General features: G+C 37.3%; 1 protein-coding gene across 24 annotated transcripts in view; it reads left to right on the top strand.

Annotated features, from left to right (window-relative positions):
• The window catches only part of LOC145460421 (uncharacterized), an 83070-nt gene that overhangs the window by 39741 nt on the left and 19175 nt on the right, over positions 1-24154 (top strand). For 8 of the 24 annotated variants that reach the window (XM_081445207.1, XM_081445212.1, XM_081445214.1 and 5 more), the window contains 7 exons: positions 1314-1394; positions 7176-7256; positions 10457-10537; positions 13730-13810; positions 16958-17038; positions 19409-19489; positions 22477-22557. The exons of 1 other annotated variant lie outside the window; for it this stretch is intronic. In XM_081445207.1, coding sequence (XP_081301333.1) covers positions 1314-1394; positions 7176-7256; positions 10457-10537; positions 13730-13810; positions 16958-17038; positions 19409-19489; positions 22477-22557 — 567 coding nt within the window. The remainder of the gene's footprint in view (positions 1-1313; positions 1395-7175; positions 7257-10456; positions 10538-13729; positions 13811-16957; positions 17039-19408; positions 19490-22476; positions 22558-24154) is intronic. 15 more of the 24 variants (XM_081445226.1, XM_081445228.1, XM_081445218.1 and 12 more) reach the window with 14 other exon arrangements.

A 24154-nucleotide genomic window follows, 5' to 3' on the forward strand; every position in this document is an offset into this window, starting at 1 on the left:
TTTTAAGACTGCTATTTTTCAGCATCAACCCAGGAAAATATTGCGCTGATTTTCACTCATGTTGGTTATTGTCTTTATTATAATGTTCTTTTGTCTTGAATCACCATGCTATTGTACATTTCTGTATATCATGAATTGATAAAGCGGACAATTGCTTTCCGGCGATTGTCCCGTAGCATGCTAAAACATGTATGAGTTGTGAGTGCAAGTGGAAAATCACTATGCCTGATATCTTGTTTATGTTTAACATAAATGTAAACAAGACGTATTTTTTATTGCTATTGTAGAGCTAGCATGGGATATTTTAGCATGCTTTGGAAAAGTGGCGGAAAGCAATTGCACGTTTTATGAATTCGTGATATACAGAAATGTACAATAGCATGGGGATTCGAGACAAAAGAACATTATAATGCAGACAGGAAACAACATGAATGAAAATCAGCGCAATATTTTCCTGAGGAGACACTGAAAAATAGTAGCCTTAAAATGTTTCAATTAATTTGAAACTCCGGGATTACGTTGAATATGAATTTATCCCATCAAGGACCAAGTCTCCCAGTTTAGTAATTTTAGGGGCAATGGTTGATAGAAAGCAAAATAACACCCCACACTAGTTGATATTCAAGGCAATGTTTCTGAAAGTCAAGCAGAGCAATTTCTCTGAGATTTTCACTCGGGGTAATTGGATGTTATAAGATTCATTTAAGACCAGAATACCATTTAGTCAAGTCTTGTGGACATAGTTTACAATTACATTTAAAACGGCTTTGTTTTGTTGTATTTTGACACCTTGAAACTTCAGTCGTAATTTTCTCGAAAACGCTTTCATGGATTTTTTGTTTGTTAAATTTTGCCATTGTTATGACAACTATGTCAAGTCTGAGATCCCGACTGCGTACTGTCAAAATTATCCCTGGTGGCAAGTTATTCCGTGTTATGTAAAATGGGGCATGGTGTCATTTTGTTGCTATGGTAACTCAGATCCTGGTTAAGTGTACCCCATTTGAGACTTTCATCTTTCTCTAGCACACCAGTAATGTTCGATTTTCTGTTGGATTAATTGTGGTGCTGCTCTAGTCACTCAAAGTTGAACGTTATTGTTACTCACAAATTCGATTTAGCCACCTCAGAGCAGACATCAACTAGAAAAGTGAAGAAAGAAGAAATTGCAACTAAGCCATGGCGACCGAGTCAAAAGACCTTAGCCAATCCAAACTATGATTTTCTAGAATTAAAGCAATTAAAAGTTGGACTGCTGGTGCAAGACTCTTCTGTGATTTAAATGGCTTATCAATTACGATTCTGTTTGTTAGGGAAATCAGAAGCTCGTCTTGAGTTGATGGAAGCCAGAAAAGAAGTGATTGCCTCGCTAGGAAGATGCAGAGAAATGAGAGGTATGTTTGTTACTTAGAGGTCAATTTTCTGTCCCATTGATACGTAACTAATGAGATAAGCATGTAATCACAGACCATGTATACACCTGTATTACACCCCTAGCAATGAAGTAAGTTTTTAACCTATAGGTCAACTTTATTTGCAAGTGAGATAAGCATGGAATCGCAGACCATTTATACACCTGTATTGCACCTCAAGCAGTGCTAGAAAGAAAAGGAGATATACACTCTGTTAATATGGTAACATGGTAAATGAAACTTTCATTATTGTGAGCTTTAGCCCTTGTTCAAAGCCAGAAGTAGGTTGAAGAGATTCAGAAGGGGATTACTAGCAATTTTATTACTATAGTAGTCTTTCTTTTTATGCCATTGGCAAACACAAGGTCATACGAAAACATTGCTGTCCACATATGTAATACCTTTTGCAGTCTTGTTTTTGCCTTTTTCTTTATTACTTCTTATTCTGTAGTGTAAGTGGCTTATCAATTATCATTTGGTTGGTTAATGGTTCAAGGAAAAACACTTCTTGAAGCCGTCGTTGGTCACTTGCTTAATTGGATGTCGTTATGTCGAAAACAAGATTCCAAGAGAGTTCATTACCTAGGGGTCAACCTTATTTTCAAATCATACCTAAGTGATAAGATAAGCATGGAATCACAGACCATGTATTCACGTGTATTGCACCTCAAGTGGTGCTAGAAAGGAAAGGAAATTTTCAAATAAAAGTATATTGGTAGACTAAGAAGTCGCTGCTGATGCGTGACACTTGGTTAAAAAAGATTGAAGCGATACTGGATGTATCAATATCGGAAAGTGTCAAAAATGTTCATGAAAACAGAGACGTTTCGGGTATATGACCCTTCTTCAGTGTTAAAAAACCGTTAAAAAACCGTTAAAAAACCGTTAAAATACGCAGTAGATTTGTAACTACGTTAGATGGGCGCGCGCACGTAGAAAAATTGCGCATGCATTGTTTAAATGTAGCTGAAGTTTATGTTTAGTCCATGCGGCTGCACTGTTTCTAGCCGAAAAATCAGCCTCATCTCCTGTTGTTTTCACTGGATGTTGGTGCCTCTACACAAACGCATACCACGCACCTGGACATCTGTGATACTGTGGCCCGTAGAGTTGAAATGTTGGGCCACAGGAAATCCAGGAGTGTTGCGTATGCTTCGCAAATGCTCACCAAATCGACTTCTGAGGCTTCGACCGGTTTCACTGATGTAGAGATGGGAGCATCTGCGAGAGGATATGCAATACGCGAGATTTTCCGACATACATGTACAATGTTCTTGGATGGTAAAGGTACATTTAGGACCTGGTATCACAGTGAGAGGATTGATGTACTCACAGGTGTTGCAACGAGAGCGTTGACATGCACATGACCCAGGCTGCTCAGTCGAGGAGTTGTTGGTGGAGCGTACCAGCATGTTTCGTAGGTTGAGGTCGCGTTTGTATGCCACAAAAGGTGCTTGTGGGAAGATGTCACGCGTTTGCACTACCACCCTCAGCTAAGAACCTCGTCGTCACCACACTGCGCACATCTTGATGTTATCTTCTACCGAAGATACATAAACCCAACAACCCCGGACGGCCGATAGTGTCTGCTTGCAGTTGTCCTACGGAGAACATTTCTGCCTATCTTGATGAAGTTTTGGCTCCGTTTGTAAAAAGTCTCCCAACCTATGTTAAGGACACTAAGCATGCACTCCACATTTTCGATTCGTTCAGATTCGACACCGCTTCACCAGATCATCACTTTCTCTTTACTATGGACGTCAAATCACTGTACACGGTTATTCCTAACAACTCTGGACTGCAAGCGCTGGCCTACTTCCTTGACAAGCGCGATGTCAAAGAACCTTCAACGTCCACCCTCACAAGACTAGCCGAGCTGGTTCTAACCTTAAACTCATCCTCTTTCAACAACGAATACTATCGTCAACTTGGTGGAGTTGCAATGGGTAGCGAAATGGGGCCAAACTATGCCTGCTTGTTCGTTGGACATGTAGAACAACAAATTCGCGAGCAGTACACCGGATTGATACCTCAGCTGCACAAAAGGTACATCGATGACATTGTTGGAGCAGCGTCATGCCGGAGAGAGGAACTCGAAGCCTTCATTGACTTCAATTCACATCCAGTATTACTGACACGGAACTACCCTTCCTGGACATCAACCTACGCATTTCTGATGATAAGATTCAAACCTTTGTCTTCTACAAGGAAACAGATTCTCACAACTACCTCCATTTCTCTTCTTTTCATCCTGACCACTGCAAGCGTGCTATCCCTTACAGCCAGTTCCTCTGCCTGCGTCGACTTTGCTCCGACGACGATGACTTCCTGGTTAAATCTCAGGACATGACTACATTTTTTACACAGCGTGGTCATCTGTGTACTTCCCTCGAGCATGATCTGCGTAGGGTAACAACCATCCGTCGTCCAGACGCTCTGAGCGGGTCCGAACGTGGTGAAAGAACAGTTGATAGAGTGCCTGTGGTCCTCACATACCACCCCTTTAACACCCAAATTAAACGGTATCTAATTCAGAACTTTTGCATTCTATCAACGGATCTGCAAACGCGTGACATCTTCCCACGAGCACCTTTTGTGGCATACAAACGCGACCTCAACCTACGAAACATGCTGGTACGCTCCACCAACAACTCCTCGACTGAGCAGCCTGGATCATGTGCATGTCAACGCTCTCGTTGCAACACCTGTGAGTACATCAATCCTCTCACTGTGATACCAGGTCCTAAATGCACCTTTACCATCCGAGAACATTTTACATGTATGTCGGAAAATCTCGTGTATTGCACATCCTGTCGCAGATGCTCCCATCTCTACATCGGTGAAACCGGTCGAAGCCTCAGAAGTCGATTTGGTGAGCATTTGCGAAGCATACGCAAGAACACTCCTGGATTTCCTGTGGCCCAACATTTCAACTCTACGGGCCACAGTATCACAGATGTCCAGGTGCGTGGTATGCGTTTGTGTAGAGGCACCAACATCCAGTGAAAACAACAGGAGATGAGGCTGATTTTTCGGCTAGAAACGGTGCAGCCGCATGGACTAAACATAAACTTCAGCTACATTTAAACAATGCATGCGCAATTTTTCTACGTGCGCGCGCCCATCTAACGTAGTTACAAATCTACTGCGTATTTTAACGGTTTTTTAACGGTTTTTTAACACTGAAGAAGGGTCAGATAACCGAAACGTCTGTGTTTTCATGAACATTTTTGACACTTTCCGATATTGATACATCAATTATCGCTTCAAGGAAATTTACACCCTGTTTATATGCTAACATGGTAAATGAAACTGTCATTGTGAGCTTTGGCCATTCACGGGGTGTTACTAAACAGAGAAACAAAGTAACAAGAAACTGAGTAACAGGAAAATATTGTAAAATCTTTCAGACATGTGTAAAATTGATTGAAACAGATAAAAAGTAAAGAAAGAATTTCTTTCAAGGCACAGAAAGGCATTTTGCTGTTTTAAATTGATGTAATGGCTGCCTATATCATTAAATGTACACATGATACTGCGCTGAAGGAAGGACCTGGATAGTGTGTATATTTTTCTTTCTTACGTCAAAGTGTTCAAAATTATAGGCAAAGTGGCTAAGGTCTAAAACTCTTAAATTTTAAAGAGGCCAATGCCCAAGACTATATCGGCTGATCACCGTGGAAAGTTTTCGAAACCTGAAATTTGATGCTATACATATCATCTTTGTCAGTTGGTAGAAAGGAAATCTTTCACCTGACGGACGGTTGCAGTGGTCGAATAACTTAAAGTGGCCCGATTGGATTTTTCAATAGTGACACCTTCCAACTTAAAATACGTGTGTAAATCACAATGCATTAAAACATAATGTAGGAGATTGATATCCACACTTTTGCTAGGGATAGACCAAAGTTTCGGGTGCGGTGTAATTTATCGAGATCGCAGTTACCATAGCAATCCAATGACGTCATTGCTGTTTTTACTGACGATTGATTTTCTTGAAATCTAGAGGTTTTCTTTCTAAACTGTCTACTGTACTTGTAGTTTAGATAGTGTGCCTAATGTGTAGCGAGTTTAAAGAAATTCTATGTGAGTGATTATGAGAAAACTTTTGCTGAAGTTTTCGACTGTTAACATGAAACAAATCTAATCGAGTCGTTCCAGTATATGTTTGCCGGGCTCACGGAAAGCGCATTTGGCGCACGTTATTTTTATACACATGAGCCACATTTCCTGCAAAGTGGAACAAAATCGCTTCATTTGATTTCGAAAAATATGAACTTGAATAAGGTGGCTATTTTGCTTTTTTGTGAAAACTTGGCTATGTTTTTACACTGAGGCAAATATTAAAAAAATGTTCTTGATGAATTTCTTTTAAACTCAGCCCTCAATGAGATAAATTCATATTCAGCACAATCCAGGAGTTTCAAATTAAATGAAACATTTTAAGGCTGCTATTTTCAGCATCAACCCAGGAAAATATTGCGCTGATTTTCACTCATGTTGGTTGTTGTCTTTATTATAATGTTCTTTTGTCTTAAATCACCATGCTATTGTACATTTCTGTATATCTTGAATTCATAAAGCGCACAATTGCTTTGCGGCGATTGTCCCCTAGCATGGTAAAACATGTATTAGTGGTGAGTGCAAGTGGAAAATCACTATGCCTGATATCTTGTTTATGTTTAACATAAACCTAAACAAGACGTATATTTTATTGCTATTGTAGAGGTAGCATGGGATATTTTAGCATGCTTTGGAAAAGCGCCGGAAAGCAATTGCACGTTTTATGAATTCGTAATATACAGAAATGTACAATAGCATGGTGACTCGAGACAAAAGAACATTATAATGCAGACAAGAAACAACATGAGTGAAAATCAGTGCAATATTTTCCTGAGGAGACACTGAAAAATAGTAGCCTTTAAATGTTTCAATTAATTTGAAACTCCGGGATTACGTTGAATATGAATTTATCCCATCAAGGACCAAGTCTCCCAGATTAGTAATTTTAGGGCCAATTGTTGATAGAAAGCAAAATAACACCCCACACTAGTTGATATTCAAGGCAATGTTTCTGAAAGTCAAGCAGAGCAATTTGTCTGAGATTTTCACTCGGGGTAATTAGATGTTATAAGATTCATTTAAGACCAGAATACCATTTAGTCAAGTCTTGTGGACATAGTTTAAAATTACATTTAAAACGGCTTTGTTTTGTTGTATTTTGACACCTTGAAACTTCAGTCGTAATTTTCTCGAAAACGCTTTGATGGATTTTTTTTGTTAAATTTTGCCATTGTTATGACAACTATGTCAAGTCTGAGATCCCGACTGCGTACTGTCAAAATTATCCCTGGTGGCAAGTTATTCCGTGTTATGTAAAATGGGGCATGGCGTCATTTTGTTGCTATGGTAACTCAGATCCTGGTTAAGTGTACCCCATTTGAGACTTTCATCTTTCTCTAGCACACCAGTAATGTTCGATTTTCTGTTGGATTAATTGTGGTGCTGCTCTAGTCACTCAAAGTTGAACGGTATTTTTACTCACAAATTCGATTTAGCCATCTCAGAGCAGACATCAACTTACGATGACAGCTAGAAAAGTGAAGAAAGAAGAAATTGCAACTAAACCATGGCGACCGAGTCAAAAGACCTTAGCCAATCCAAACTATGATTTTCTAGAATTAAAACAATTAAAAGTTGGACTGCTGGTGCAAGACTCTTCTGTGATTTAAATGGCTTATCAATTACGATTCTGTTCGTTAGGGAAATCAGAAGCTCGTCTTGATGTGATGGAAGCCAGAAGAGAATTGATTGCCTCGGTAGAGAGATTGAGAGAAATCAGAGGTATGTTTGTTACTTAGAGGTCAATTTTCTTTGCAAGTGATACCTAAGTAATGAGATAAGCATGGAATCACAGACCGTGTATACACCTGTATTACACCCCTAGCAATGAAGTAAGTCTTTAACCTATAGGTCAACTTTATTTGCAAGTGAGATAAGCATGGAATCGCAGACTATTTATACACCTGTATTGCACCTCAAGCAGTGCTAGAAAGAAAAGGAGATATACACTCTGTTAATATGGTAACATGGTAAATGAAACTTCCATCATTGTGAGGTTTAGCCCTTGTTCAAAGCCAGAAGTGGGTTGAAGAGATTCAGAAGGGGATTACTAGCAATTGTATTACTATAGTAGTCTTTCTTTTTATGCCATTGGCAAACACAAGGTCATAAAAAAACATTGCTGTCCACATATGCAATACCTTTTGCAGTCTTGTTTTTGCCTTTTTCTTTATTACTTCTTATTCTGTAGTGTAAGTGGCTTATCAATTATGATTTTGTTGGTTAATGGTTCAAGGAAAAACACTTCTCGACGCCGTAGTAGGCTACTTGCTTAATTGGATGCCGTTATCTCGAGAACAAGATTCCAAGAGACTTCATTACTTAGGGGATAACCTTACTTTCAAATCATACCTAACTGATAAGATAAGCATGGAATCACAGACCATGTATTCACGTGTATTGCACCTCAAGTGGTGCTAGAAAGGAAAGGAAATTTACACCCTGTTTATATGGTAACATGGTAAATGAAACTGTCATTGTGAGCTTTGGCCATTCTTGGGGTGTTACTAAACAGAGAAACAAAGTAACAAGAAACTGAATAACAGGAAAAAATTGTAAAATCTTTTAGACATGTGTAAAATTGATTGAAACAGATAAAAAGTAAAGAAAGAATTTCTTTCAAGGCACAGAAAGGCATTTTGCTGTTTTAAATTGATGTAATGGCTGCCTATATCATTAAATATACACATGATACCGCGCTGAAGGAAGACCTGGATAGTGTGTATATTTTTCTTTCTGACGACAAAATGTTCAAAATTTTAAGCAAAGTGGCTAAGGTTTAACACTTTTAAATTTTCAAGAGGCCAATGCCGAAAACTATTGCGGCGGATCACCGTGGAAAGTTTTCGAAACCTGAAATTTGATACTATACATATCATCTTTGTCAGTTGGTAGAAAGGAAATCTTTCACCTGACGGCGGTTGCAGTGGTCGAATAACTTAAAGTGGCCCCATTGGATTTTTCAATAGTGACACCTTCCAACTTAAAATACGTGTTTAAATCACAATGCATTAAAACATAATGTAGGAGATTGATAGCCACACTTTTGCTAGGGATAGACCAAAGTTTCGGGTGCGGTGTATTTTATGGAGATCGGAGTTACCATAGCAATCCAATGACGTCATTGCTGTTTTTACTGACGATTGATTTTCTTGAAATCTAGAGGTTTTCTTTCTAAACTATCTACTGTACTTGTAGTTTAGATAGTGTGCCTAATGTGTAGCGAGTTTAAAGAAATTCTATGTGAGTGATTATGAGAAAACTTTTGCTGAAGTTTTCGACTGTTAACATGAAACAAATCTAATCGAGTCGTTCCAGTATATGTTTGCCGGGCTCACGGAAAGCGCATTTGGAGCACGTTATTTTTATACACATGAACCACATTTCCTGCAAAGTGGAACAAAATCGCTTCATTTGATTTCGAAAAATATGAACTTGAATAAGGTGGCTATTTTGCTTTTTTGTGAAAACTTGGCTATGTTTTTACACTGAGGAAAATATTAAAAAAATGTTCTTGATGAATTTCTTTTAAACTCAGCCCTCAATGAGATAAATTCATATTCAGCACAATCCAGGAGTTTCAAATTAAATGAAACATTTTAAGGCTGCTATTTTCAGCATCAACCCAGGAAAATATTGCGCTGATTTTCACTCATGTTGGTTGTTGTCTTTATTATAATGTTCTTTTGTCTTGAATCACCATGCTATTGTACATTTCTGTATATCATGAATGCATAAAGCGCGCAATTGCTTTCCGGCGATTGTCCCGTAGCATGCTAAAACATGTATGAGTTGTGAGTGTAAGTGGAAAATCACTACGCCTGATATCTTGTTTATGTTTAATATAAACATAAACTAGACGTATAATTTATTGCTATTGTAGAGCTAGCATGGGATATTTTAGCATGCTTTGGAAAAGTGGCGGAAAGCAATTGCACGTTTTATGAATTCGTGATATACAGAAATGTACAATAGCATGGGGATTCGAGACAAAAGAACATTATAATGCAGACAAGAAACAACATGAGTGAAAATCAGCGCAATATTTTCCTGAGGAGACACTGAAAAATAGTAGCCTTAAAATATTTCAATTAATTTGAAACTCCGGGATTACGTTGAATATGAATTTATCCCATCAAGGACCAAGTCTCCCAGATTAGTAATTTTAGGGGCAATTTTTGATAGAAAGCAAAATAACACCCCACACTAGTTGATATTCAAGGCAATGTTTCTGAAATTCAAGCAGAGCAATTTCTCTGAGATTTTCACTCGGGGTAATTAGATGTTATAAGATTCATTTAAGACCAGAATACCATTTAGTCAAGTCTTGTGGACATAGTTTACAATTACATTTAAAACGGCTTTGTTTTGTTGTATTTTGACGCCTTGAAACTTCAGTCGTAATTTTCTCGAAAACGCTTTCATGGATTTTTTTTTTGTTAAATTTTGCCATTGTTAAGACAACTATGTCAAGTCTGAGATCCCGACTGCGTACTGTCAAAATTATCCCTGGTGGCAAGTTATTCCGTGTTATGTAAAATGGGGCATGGTGTCATTTTGTTGCTATGGTAACTCAGATCCTGGTTAAGTGTACCCCATTTGATACTTTCATCTTTCTCTAGCACACCAGTAATGTTCGATTTTCTGTTGGATTAATTGTGGTGCTGCTCTAGTCACTCAAAGTTGAACGGTATTGTTGCTTACAAATTCGATTTAGCCACCTCAGAACAGACATCAACTTACGATGACAACTAGAAAAGTGAGGAAAGAAGAAATTGCAACTAAACCATGGCGACCGAGTCAAAAGACCTTAGCCAATCCAAACTATGATTTTCTAGAATTAAAGCAATTAAAAGTTGGACTGCTGGTGCAAGACTCTTCTGTGATTTAGATGGCTTATCAATTACGATTTTGTTCGTTAGGGAAATCAGAAGCTCGTCTTGATGTGATGGAAGCCGGAAAAGAATTGATTGCCTCGGTAGAAAGATTGAGAGAAATCAGAGGTATGTGTTTTACTTAGAGGTCAATTTTCTTTGCAAGTCATACCTAAGTAATGAGATAAGCATGGAATCGCAGACCATGTATACACCTGTATTACACCCCTAGCAATGAAGTAAGTCTTTAACCTATAGGTCAACGTCATTTGCAAGTGAGATAAGCATGGAATCGCAGACTATTTATACACCTGTATTGCACCTCAAGCAGTGCTAGAAAGAAAAGGAGATATACACTCTGTTAATATGGTAACATGGTAAATGAAACTTCCATCATTGTGAGGTTTAGCCCTTGTTCAAAGCCAGAAGTGGGTTGAAGAGATTCAGAAGGGGACTACTAGCAATTGTATTACTATAGTAGTCTTTCTTTTTATGCCATTGGCAAACACAAGGTCATAAAAAAACATTGCTGTCCACATATGCAATACCTTTTGCAGTCTTGTTTTTGCCTTTTTCTTTATTACTTCTTATTCTGTAGTGTAAGTGGCTTATCAATTATGATTTTGTTGGTTAATGGTTCAAGGAAAAACACTTCTTGAAGCCGTCGTAGGCTACTTGCTTAATTGGATGGCGTTATCTCGAAAACAAGATTCCGAGAGAGTTCATTACCTAGGGGTCAACCTTATTTTCAAATCATACCTAACTGATAAGATAAGCATGGAATCACAGACCATGTATTCACGTGTATTGCACCTCAAGTGGTGCTAGAAAGGAAAGGAAATTTACACCCTGTTTATATGGTGACATGGTAAATGAAACTGTCATTGTGAGCTTTGGCCATTCTTGGGGTGTTACTAAACAGAGAAACAAAGTAACAAGAAACTGAGTAACAGGAAAAAATTGTAAAATCTTTTAGACATGTGTAAAATTGATTCATAAAAGTAAAGAAAGAATGTCTTTCAAGGCACAGAAAGGCATTTTGCTGTTTTAAATTGATGTAATGGCTGCCTATATCATTAAATGTACACATGATACCGCGCTGAAGGAAGGACCTGGATAGTGTGTATATTTTCTTTCTTACGTCAAAGTGTTCAAAATTTTAAGCGAAGTGGCTCAGGTTTAAAACTCTTAAATTTTCAAGAGGCCAATGCCCAAGACTATTGCGGCGGATCACCGTGGAAAGTTTTCGAAACCTGAAATTTGATACTATACATATCATCTTTGTCAGTTGGTAGAAAGGAAATCTTTCACCTGAGGGACGGTTGCAGTGGTCGAATAACTTAAAGTGGCCCGATTGGATTTTTCAATAGTGACACCTTCCAACTTAAAATACGTGTGTAAATCACAATGCATTAAAACATAATGTAGGAGATTGATATCCACACTTTTGCTAGGGATAGACCAAAGTTTCGGGTGCGGTGTATTTTATGGAGATCGGAGTTACCATAGCAATCCAATGACGTCATTGCTGTTTTTACTGACGATTGATTTTCTTGAAATCTAGAGGTTTTCTTTCTAAACTGTCTACTGTACTTGTAGTTTAGATAGTGTGCCTAATGTGTAGCGAGTTTAAAGAAATTCTATGTGAGTGATTATGAGAAAACTTTTGCTGAAGTTTTCGACTGTTAACATGAAACAAATCTAATCGAGTCGTTCCAGTATATGTTTGCCGGGCTCACGGAAAGCGCATTTGGAGCACGTTATTTTTATACACATGAACCACATTTCCTGCAAAGTGGAACAAAATCGCTTCATTTGATTTCGAAAAATATGAACTTGAATAAGGTGGCTATTTTGCTTTTTTGTGAAAACTTGGCTATGTTTTTACACTGAGGCAAATATTAAAAAATGTTCTTGATGAATTTCTTTTAAACTCAGCCCTCAATAAGATAAATTCATATTCAGCGTAATCCAGGAGTTTCAAATTAAATGAAACATTTTAAGGCTGCTATTCTTCAGCATCAACCCAGGAAAATATTGCGCTGATTTTCACTCATGTTGGTTGTTGTCTTTATTATAATGTTCTTTTGTCTTGAATCACCATGCTATTGTACATTTCTGTATATCATGAATTGACAAAGCGCACAATTGCTTTCCGGCGATTGTCCCGTAGCATGCTAAAACATGTATGAGTTGTGAGTGGAAGTGGAAAATCACTATACCTGATATCTTGTTTATGTTTAACATAAACGTAAACAAGACGTATATTTTATTGCTATTGTAGAGCTAGCATGGGATATTTTAGCATGCTTTGGAAAAGCGCCGGAAAGCAATTGCACGTTTTATGAATTCGTGATATACAGAAATGTACAATAGCATGGTGATTCGAGAGAAAAGAACATTATAATGCAGACAAGAAACAACATGAGTGAAGATCAGCGCAATATTTTCCTGAGGAGACACTGAAAAATAGTAGCCTTAAAATGTTTCAATTAATTTGAAACTCCGGGATTACGTTGAATATGAATTTATCCCGTCAAGGACCAAGTCTCCCAGTTTAGTAATTTTAGGGCCAATTGTTGATAGAAAGCAAAATAACACCCCACACTAGTTGATATTCAAGGCAATGTTTCTGAAAGTCAAGCAGAGCAATTTGTCTGAGATTTTCACTCGGGGTAGTTAGATGTTATAAGATTCATTTAAGACCAGAATACCATTTAGTCAAGTCTTGTGGACATAGTTTAAAATTACATTTAAAACGGCTTTGTTTTGTTGTATTTTGACACCTTGAAACTTCAGTCGTAATTTTCTCGAAAAAGCTTTGATGGATTTTTTTTGTTAAATTTTGCCATTGTTAAGACAACTATGTCAAGTCTGAGATCCCGACTGCGTACTGTCAAAATTATCCCTGGTGGCAAGTTATACCGTGTTATGTAAAATGGGACATGGCGTCATTTTGTTGCTATGGTAACTCAGATCCTGGTTAAGTGTACCCCATTTGAGACTTTCATCTTTCTCTAGCACACCAGTGATGTTCGATTTTCTGTTGGATTAATTGTGGTGCTGCTCTAGTCACTCAAAGTTGAATGGTATTGTTACTCACAAATTCGATTTAGCCACCTCAGAACAGACATCAACTTACGATGACAACTAGAAAAGTGAAGAAAGAAGAAATTGTAACTAAACCATGGCGACCGAGTCAAAAGACCTTAGCCAATCCAAACTATGATTTTCTAGAATTAAAACAATTAAAAGTTGGACTGCTGGTGCAAGACTCTTCTGTGATTTAAATGGCTTATCAATTACGATTTTGTTCGTTAGGGAAATCAGAAGCTCTTCTTGATGTTATGGAAGCCAGAAAAGAAATGAATCCCTCACTAGGAAGATTCAGAGAAATCAGAGGTATGTTTGTTGCTTAGGGGTCAATTTTCTTTGCAAGTGATACCTAAGTAATGAGATAAGCATGGAATCACAGACCATGTATACACCTGTATTACACCCCTAGCAATGAAGTAAGTCTTTAACCTATAGGTCAACTTTATTTGCAAGTGAGATAAGCATGGAATCGCAGACCATTTATACACCTGTATTGCACCTCAAGCAGTGCTAGAAAGAAAAGAAGATATACACTCTGTTAATATGGTAACATGGTAAATGAAACTTCCATTATTGTGAGGTTTAGCCCTTCTTCAAAGCCGGAATTGGGTTGAAGAGATTCAGTAGGGGATTACTAGCAATTTTTTTAGTATAGTAGTCTTTCTTTTTATGCCATTGGCAAACACAAGGTCATAAAAAAACATTGCTGTCCACATATGGAATGCGTTTGCAGTCTTGTTTTTGCCTTTTTCTTTATTACTTCTTATTCTGTAGTGTAAGTGGCTTATCAATTATGATTTTGTTGGTTAATGGTTCAAGGAAAAACACTTCTTGAAGCCGTGGTTGGCCACTTGCTTAATTGGATGGCGTTATCTCGAAAACAAGATTCCGAGAGAGTTCATTACCTAGGGGTCAACCTTATTTTCAAATCATACCTAAGTGATAAGATAAGCATGGAATCACAGACCATGTATTCACGTGTATTGCACCTCAAGTGGTGCTAGAAAGGAAAGGAAATTTACACCCTGTTTATATGGTAACATGGTAAATGAAACTGTCATTGTGAGCTTTGGCCATTCACGGGGTGTTACTAAACAGAGAAACAAAGTAACAAGAAACTGAGTAACAGGAAAAAATTGTAAAATCTTTTAGACCTGTGTAAAATTGATTGAAACAGATAAAAAGTAAAGAAAGAATGTCTTTCAAGGCACAGAAAGGCATTTTGCTGTTTTAAATTGATGTAATGGCTGGGTATATCATGAAATGTACACAGGATACCTCGCTGAAGGAAGGACGTGGATAGGGTGTATATTTTTCTTCCTTACGTCAAAATTTTCAAAATTATAGGCAAAGTGGCTAAGGTCTAAAACTCTTAAATTTTCAAGAGGCCAATGCCCAAGACTATTGCGGCGGATCACCGTGGAAAGTTTTCGAAACCTGAAATTTGATACTATACATATCATCTTTGTCAGTTGGTAGAAAGGAAATCTTTCACCTGACGGACGGTTGCAGTGGTCGAATTACTTAAAGTGGCCCGATTGGATTTTTCAATAGTGACACCTTCCAACTTAAAATACGTGTGTAAATCACAATGCATTAAAACATAATGTAGGAGATTGATATCCACACTTTTGCTAGGGATAGACCAAAGTTTCGGGTGCGGTGTATTTTATCGAGATCGGAGTTACTATAGCAATCCAATGACGTCATTGCTGTTTTTACTGACGATTGATTTTCTTGAAATCTAGAGGTTTTCTTTCTAAACTGTCTACTGTACTTGTAGTTTAGATAGTGTGCCTAATGTGTAGCGAGTTTAAAGAAATTCTGTGTGAGTGATTATGAGAAAACTTTTGCTGAAGTTTTCGACTGTTAACATGAAACAAATCTAATCGAGTCGTTCCAGTATATGTTTGCCGGGCTCACGGAAAGCGCATTTGGAGCACGTTATTTTTATACACATGAACCACATTTCCTGCAAAGTGGAACAAAATCGCTTCATTTGATTTCGAAAAATATGAACTTAAATAAGGTGGCTATTTTCCTTTTTTGTGAAAACTTGGCTATGTTTTTACACTGAGGCAAATATTAAAAAATGTTCCTGATGAATTTCTTTTAAACTCAGCCCTCAATGAGATAAATTCATATTCAGCGTAATCCAGGAGTTTCAAATTAAATGAAACATTTTAAGGCTGCTATTTTCAGCATCAACCCAGGAAAATATTGCGCTGATTTTCACTGGTTTGGTTGTTGTCTTTATTATAATGTTCTTTTGTCTTGAATCACCATGCTATTGTACATTTCTGTATATCATGAATTGCTTTCCGGCTATTGTCCCGTAGCATGCTAAAACATGTATGAGTTGTGAGTGCAAGTGGAAAATCACTATGCCTGATATCTTGTTTATGTTCAAGATTAACGTAAGCAAGACGTATAATTTATTGCTATTGTAGAGGTAGCATGGGATATTTTAGCATGCTTTGGAAAAGCGCCGGAAAGCAATTGCACGTTTTATGAATTCGTGATATACAGAAATGTACAATAGCATGGTGATTCGAGAGAAAAGAACATTATAATGCAGACAAGAAACAACATGAGTGAAGATCAGCGCAATATTTTCCTGAGGAGACACTGAAAAATAGTAGCCTTAAAATGTTTCAATTAATTTGAAACTCCGGGATTACATTGAATATGAATTTATCCCATCAAGGACCAAGTCTCCCAGTTTAGTAATTTTAGGGGCAATTTTTGATAGAAAGCAAAATAACACCCCACACTAGTTGATATTCAAGGCAATGTTTCTGAAAGTCAAGCAGAGCAATTTGTCTGAGATTTTCACTCGAGGTAATTAGATGTTATAAGATTCATTTAAGACCAGAATACCATTTAGTCAAGTCTTGTGGACATAGTTTAAAATTACGTTTAAAACGGCTTTGTTTTGTTGTATTTTGACACCTTGAAACTTCAGTCGTAATTTTCTCGAAAAAGCTTTGATGGATTTTTTTTTTTAATTTTGCCATTGTTAAGACAACTATGTCAAGTGTGAGATCCTGACTGCGTACCGTCAAAATTATCCCTGGTGGCAAGTTATACCGTGTTATGTAAAATGGGGCATGGCGTCATTTTGTTCCTGTTGTAACTCAGATCCTGGTTAAGCACACCAGTAATGTTCGATTTTCTGTTGGATTAATTGTGCTGCTGCTCTAGTCACTCAAAGTTGAACGGTATTGTTACTCACAAATTCGATATAGCCACCTCAGAGCAGACATCAACTTACGATGACAACTAGAAAAGTGAAGAAAGAAGAAATTGCAACTAAGCCATGGCAACGGAGTCAAAAGACATTAGCCAATCCAAACTATGATTTTTTAGAATTGAAACAATTAAAAGTTGGACTGCTGGTCCAAGACTCTTCTGTGATTTAAATGACTTATCAATTACGATTCTTTTTGTTAGGGAAATCAGAAGCTCGTCTTGATGTGATGGAAGCCAGAAAAGAACTGATTCTCTCCCTAGAAAGATGCAGAGAAATCATAGGTATGTTTGTTACTTAGAGGTCAATTTTCTTTGCAAGTGATACCTAAGTAATGAGATAAGCATGGAATCACAGACCATGTATACACCTGTATTACACCCCTAGCAATGAAGTAAGTTTTTACCCTATAGGTCAACTTTATTTGCAAGTGAGATAAGCATGGAATCGCAGACCATTTATACACCTGTATTGCACCTCAAGCAGTGCTAGAAAGAAAAGGAGATATACACTGTGTTAATATAGTAACATGGTAAATGAAACTTCCATCATTGTGAGGTTTAGCCCTTGTTCAAAGCCAGAAGTGGGTTGAAGAGATTCAGAAGGGGATTACTAGCAATTTTATTACTATAGTAGTGTTTCACCCGACGGACGGTTGCAGTGGTCGAATAAGTTAAAGTGGCCCGATTGGATTTTTCAATAGTGACACCTTCCAACTTAAAATACGTGTGTAAATCACAATGCATTAAAACATAATGTAGGAGATTGATATCCACACTTTTGCTAGGGATAGGCCAAAGTTTCGGGTGCGGTGTATTTTATTGAGATCGGAGTTACCATAGCAATCGAGTGACGTCATTGCTGTTTTTACTCACGATTGATTTTCTTGAAATCTAGAGGTTTTCTTTCTAAACTGTCTACTGTACTTGTAGTTTACATAGTGTGCCTAATGTGTAGCGAGTTTAAAGAAATTCTATGTGAGTGATTATGAGAAAACTTTTGCTGAAGTTTTCGACTGTTAACATGAAACAAATCTAATCGAGTCGTTCCAGGATATGTTTGCCGGACTCACAGAAAGCGCATTTGAAGCACGTTATTTTTATACACATGAACCACATTTCCTGCAAAGTGGAACAAAATCGCTTCATTTGATTTCGAAAAATATGAACTTGAATAAGGTGGCTATTTTGCTTTTTTGTGAAAACTTGGCTATGTTTTTACACTGAGGCAAATATTAAAAAATATTCTTGATGAATTTCTTTTAAACTCAGCCCTCAATAAGATAAATTCATATTCAGCGTAATCCAGGAGTTTCAAATTAAATGAAACATTTTAAGGCTGCTATTTTTCAGCATCAACCCAGGAAAATATTGCGCTGATTTTCACTGGTGTTGGTTGTTGTCTTTATTATAATGTTCTTTTGTCTTGAATCACCATGCTATTGTACATTTCTGTATATCATGAATTGATAAAGCGCACGATTGCTTTCCGGCGATTGTCCCCTAGCATGCTAAAACATGTATGAGTTGTGAGTGTAAGTGGAAAATCACTATGCCTGATATCTTGTTTATGTTTAACATAAACGTAAAGAAGACGTATAATTTATTGCTATTGTAGAGCTAGGATGGGATATTTTAGCGTGCTTTGGAAAAGCGCCGGAAAGGAATTGGACGTTTTATGAATTCGTGATATACAGAAATGTACAATAGCATGGTGATTCGAGACAAAAGAACATTATAATGCAGACAAGAAACAACATGAGTGAAAATCAATGCAATATTTTCCTGAGGAGACACTGAAAAATAGTAGCCTTAAAATGTTTCAATTAATTTGAAACTCCGGGATTACGTTGAATATGAATTTATCCCATCAAGGACCAAGTCTCCCAGTTTAGTAATTTTAGGGCCAATTTTTGATAGAAAGCAAAATAACACCCCACACTAGTTGATATTCAAGGCAATGTTTCTGAAAGTCAAGCAGAGCAATTTGTCTGAGATTTTCACTCGGGGTAATTAGATGTTATAAGATTCATTTAAGACCAGAATACCATTTAGTCAAGTCTTGTGGACATAGTTTACAATTACATTTAAAACGGCTTTGTTTTGTTGTATTTTGACACCTTGAAACTTCAGTCGTAATTTTCTCGAAAAAGCTTTGATGGATTTTTTTTGTTAAATTTTGCCATTGTTAAGACAACTATGTCAAGTCTGAGATCCCGACTGCGTACTGTCAAAATTATCCCTGGTGGCAAGTTATTCCGTGTTATGTAAAATGGGGCATGGCGTCATTTTGTTGCTATGGTAACTCAGATCCTGGTTAAGTGTACCCCATTTGAGACTTTCATCCTTCTCTAGCACACCAGTAATGTTAGATTTTCTGTTGGATTAATTGTGCTGCTGCTCTAGTCACTGAAAGTTGAATGGTATTGTTACTCACAAATTCGATTTAGCCACCTCAGAGCAGACATCAACTTACGATGACAATTAGAAAAGTGAAGAAAGAAGAAATTGCAACTAAGCCATGGTGACCGAGTCAAAAGACCTTAGCCAATCCAAACTATGATTTTCTAGAATTAAAACAATTAAAAGTTGGACTGCTGGTGCAAGACTCTTCTGTGATTTAAATGGCTTATCAATTACGATTTTGTTCGTTAGGGAAATCAGAAGCTCTTCTTGATGTTATGGAAGCCAGAAAAGAAATGATTCCCTCCGTAGAAAGATTCAGAGAAATCAGAGGTATGTTTGTTGCCTAGAGGTCAATTTTCTTTGCAAGTGATACCTAAGTAATGAGATAAGCATGGAATCACAGACCATGTATACACCTGTATTACACCCCTAGCAATGAAGTAAGTTTTTAACCTATAGGTCAACTTTATTTGCAAGTGAGATAAGCATGGAATCGCAGACTATTTATACACCTGTATTGCACCTTAAGCAGTGCTAGAAAGAAAAGGAGATATACACTCTGTTAATATGGTAATATAGTAAATGAAACTTCCATTATTGTGAGGTTTAGCCCTTGTTCAAAGCCAGAAGTGGGTTGAAGAGATTCAGAAGGGGATTACGGGGGATTATTATTGGATGGCGTTATCTCGAAAACAAGATTCTGAGAGATTTCATTACCTAGGGGTCAACCTTATTTTCAAATCATACCTAACTGATAAGATAAACATGGAATCACAGACCATGTATTCACGTGTATTGCACCTCAAGTGGTGCTAGAAAGGAAAGGAAATTTACACCCTGTTTATATGGTAATATGGTAAATGAAACTGTCATTGTGAGCTTTGGCCATTCACGGGGTGTTACTAAACAGAGAAACAAAGTAACAAGAAACTGAGTAACAGGAAAAAATTGTAAAATCTTTTAGACCTGTGTAAAATTGATTGAAACAGATAAAAAGTAAAGAAAGAATGTCTTTCAAGGCACAGAAAGGCATTTTGCTGTTTCAAATGGATGTAATGGCTGCCTATATCATTAAATGTACACATGATACCTCGCTGAAGGAAGGACCTGGATAGTGTGTATATTTTTCTTTCTTACGTCAAAGTGTTCAAAATTATAGGCAAAGTGGCTAAGGTCTAAAACTCTTAAATTTTCAAGAGGCCAATGCCCAAGACTATTGCGGCGGATCACCGTGGAAAGTTTTCGAAACCTGAAATTTGATGCTATACATATCATCTTTGTCAGTTGGTAGAAAGGAAATCTTTCACCTGACGGACGGTTGCAGTGGTCGAATTACTTAAAGTGGCCCGATTGGATTTTTCAATAGTGACACCTTCCAACTTAAAATACGTGTGTAAATCACAATGCATTAAAACATAATGTAGGAGATTGATATCCACACTTTTGCTAGGGATAGACCAAAGTTTCGGGTGCGGTGTATTTTATCGAGATCGGAGTTACCATAGCAATCCAATGACGTCATTGCTGTTTTTACTCACGATTGATTTTCTTGAAATCTGGGGGTTTTCTTTCTAAACTGTCTACTGTACTTGTAGTTTAGATAGTGTGCCTAATGTGTAGCGAGTTTAAAGAAATTCTATGTGAGTGATTATGAGAAAACTTTTGCTGAAGTTTTCGACTGTTAACATGAAACAAATCTAATCGAGTCGTTCCAGTATATGTTTGCCGGGCTCACGGAAAGCGCATTTGGAGCACGTTATTTTTATACACATGAACCACATTTCCTGCAAAGTGGAACAAAATCGCTTCATTTGATTTCGAAAAATATGAACTTGAATAAGGTGGCTATTTTGCTTTTTTGTGAAAACTTGGCTATGTTTTTACACTGAGGAAAATATTAAAAAAATTTTCTTGATGAATTTCTTTTAAACTCAGCCCTCAATGAGATAAATCCATATTCAGCGCAATCCAGGAGTTTCTAATTAAATGGAACATTTTAAGGCTGCTATTTTCAGCATCAACCCAGGAAAATATTGCGCTGATTTTCACTGGTGTTGGTTGTTGTCTTTATTATAATGATCTTTTGTCTTGAATCACCATGCTATTGTACATTTCTGTATATCATGAATTGATAAAGCGCACAATTGCTTTCCGGCGATTGTCCCGTAGCATGCTAAAACATATATGAGTGGTTAGTGCAAGTGGAAAATCACTATGCCTGATATCTTGTTTATGTTCAAGATTAACGTAAGCAAGACGTATATTTTATTGCTATATTAGAGCTAGCATGGGATATTTTAGCATGCTCTGGAAAAGCGCCGGAAAGTAATTGCTCGTTTTATGAATTCGTGATATACAGAAATGTACAATAGCATGGTGATTCGAGACAAAAGAACATTATAATGCAGACAAGAAACAACATGAGTGAAGATCAGCGCAATATTTTCCTGAGGAGACACTGAAAAATAGTAGCCTTAAAATGTTTCAATTAATTTGAAACTCCAGGATTACGTTGAATATGAATTTATCCCGTCAAGGACCAAGTCTCCCAGTTTAGTAATTTTAGGGGCAATTTTTGATAGAAAGCAAAATAACACCCCACACTAGTTGATATTCAAGGCAATGTTTCTGAAATTCAAGCAGAGCAATTTGTCTGAGATTTTCACTCGAGGTAATTAGATGTTATAAGATTCATTTAAGACCAGAATACCATTTAGTCAAGTCTTGTGGACATAGTTTACAATTACATTTAAAACGGCTTTGTTTTGTTGTATTTTGACACCTTGAAACTTCAGTCGTAATTTTCTCGAAAAAGCTTTGATGGATTTTTTTTGTTAAATTTTGCCATTGTTAAGACAACTATGTCAAGTCTGAGATCCCGACTGCGTACTGTCAAAATTATCCCTGGTGGCAAGTTATTCCGTGTTATGTAAAATGGGGCATGGCGTCATTTTGTTGCTATGGTAACTCAGATCCTGGTTAAGTGTACCCCATTTGAGACTTTCATCTTTCTCTAGCACACCAGTAATGTTCGATTTTCTTTTGGATTAATTGTGCTGCTGCTCTGGTCACTCAAAGTTGAACGGTATTGTTACTCACAAATTCGATTTAGCCACCTCAGAGCAGACATCAACTTACGATGGCAACTAGAAAGGTGAAGAAAGAAGAAATTGCAACTAAGCCATGGGAACCGAGTCAAAAGACCTTAGCCAATCCAAACGATGATCTTTTAGAATTAAAACAATTAAAAGTTGGACTGCTGGTGCAAGACTCTTCTGTGATTTAAATGGCTTATCAATTACGATTCTTTTTGTTAGGGAAATCAGAAGCTCGTCTTGATGTGATGGAAGCCAGAAAAAAATTGATTGCCGTGGGCGAAAGATACAGAGAAATCGGAGGTATGTTTTTTGCTTAGAGGTCAATTTTCTTTGCAAGTGATACCTAAGTAATGAGATAAGCATGGAATCACAGACCATGTACACACCTGTAATACACCCCTAGCAATGAAGTAAGTTTTTAACCTATAGGTCAACTTTATTTGCAAGTGAGATAATCATGGAATCGCAGACCATTTATACACCTGTATTGCACCTCAAGCAGTGCTAGAAAGAAAAGGAGATATACACTGTGTTAATATAGTAACATGGTAAATGAAACTTCCATCATTGTGAGGTTTAGCCCTTGTTCAAAGCCAGAAGTGGGTTGAAGAGATTCAGAAGGGGATTACTAGGAATTTTATTACTATAATAGTCTTTGTTTTTATGCCATTGGCAAACACAAGGTCATAATAAAACATTGCTGCCCACATATGCAATACCTTTTGCAGTCTTCTTTTTACCTTTCTCTTTATTACTTCTTGTTCTGTAGTGTAAGTGGCTTATCAATTATGATTTTATTGGTGAATGGTTCAAGGAAAAACACTTCTTGAAGCCGTCGTTGGCCACTTGCTTAATTGGATGGCGTTATCTGGAAATCAAGATTCCGAGAGAGTTCATTACCTAGGGGTCAACCTTATTTTCAAATCATACCTAACTGATAAGATAAGCATGGAATCACAGACCAGGTATTCATGTGTATTGCACCTCAAGTGGTGCTAGAAAGGAAAGGAAATTTACACCCTGTTTATATGGTAATATGGTAAATGAAACTGTCATTGTGAGCTTTGGCCATTCACGGGGTGTTACTAAACAGAGAAACAAAGTAACAAGAAACTGAGTAACAGGAAAAAATTGTAAAATCTTTTAGACATGTGTAAAATTGATTGAAACAGATAAAAAGTAAAGAAAGAATGTCTTTCAAGGCACAGAAAGGCATTTTGCTGTTTTTTAAAATTGATGTAATGGCTGCCTATATCATGAAATGTACACATGATACCGCGCTGAAGGAAGGACCTGGATAGTGTATATATTTTTCTTTCTTACGTCAAAGTGTTCAAAATTATAGGGAAAGCGGCTATGGTCTAAAACTTTTAAATTTTAAAGAGGCCAATGCCCAAGACTATTGCGGCTGATCACCGTGGAAAGTTTCCGAAATCTGAAATTTGATACTATACATATCATCTTTGTCAGTTGGTAGAAAGGAAATCTTTCACCTGACGGACGGTTGCAGTGGTCGAATAACTTAAAGTGGCCCGACTGGATTTTTCAATAGTGACACCTTCCAACTTAAAATACGTGTGTAAATCACAATGCATTTTAAAAACGTTTAGCTTTTAGTACCCTGCGAGCAGAGGTCCCTTCGATCTTCCCGTAAAAGTCGGGAAGAGGAAGGAACCTCTGCTAGTCGGTTCTACTTTTCCTGTTGAACATTGTGGTGTCTTCGTCCTAATACACTAAACAAGTCGGTTCATAACGACAACATGTTTTTAATCGTTTGACATCTCGAGACCACATGCTCGCTACAACATATCCCATAATAATAAAACAGTCACAAGGAATATACGGGACACTACAAGCATGAAGATCGAGGAGACCTGTACAAGCCCGTAAATGATCC

This window comes from Orbicella franksi, chromosome 11 (genome assembly GCF_964199315.1).
Source record: "Orbicella franksi chromosome 11, jaOrbFran1.1, whole genome shotgun sequence".
Classification (NCBI taxonomy): Eukaryota; Metazoa; Cnidaria; class Anthozoa; order Scleractinia; family Merulinidae; genus Orbicella; species Orbicella franksi.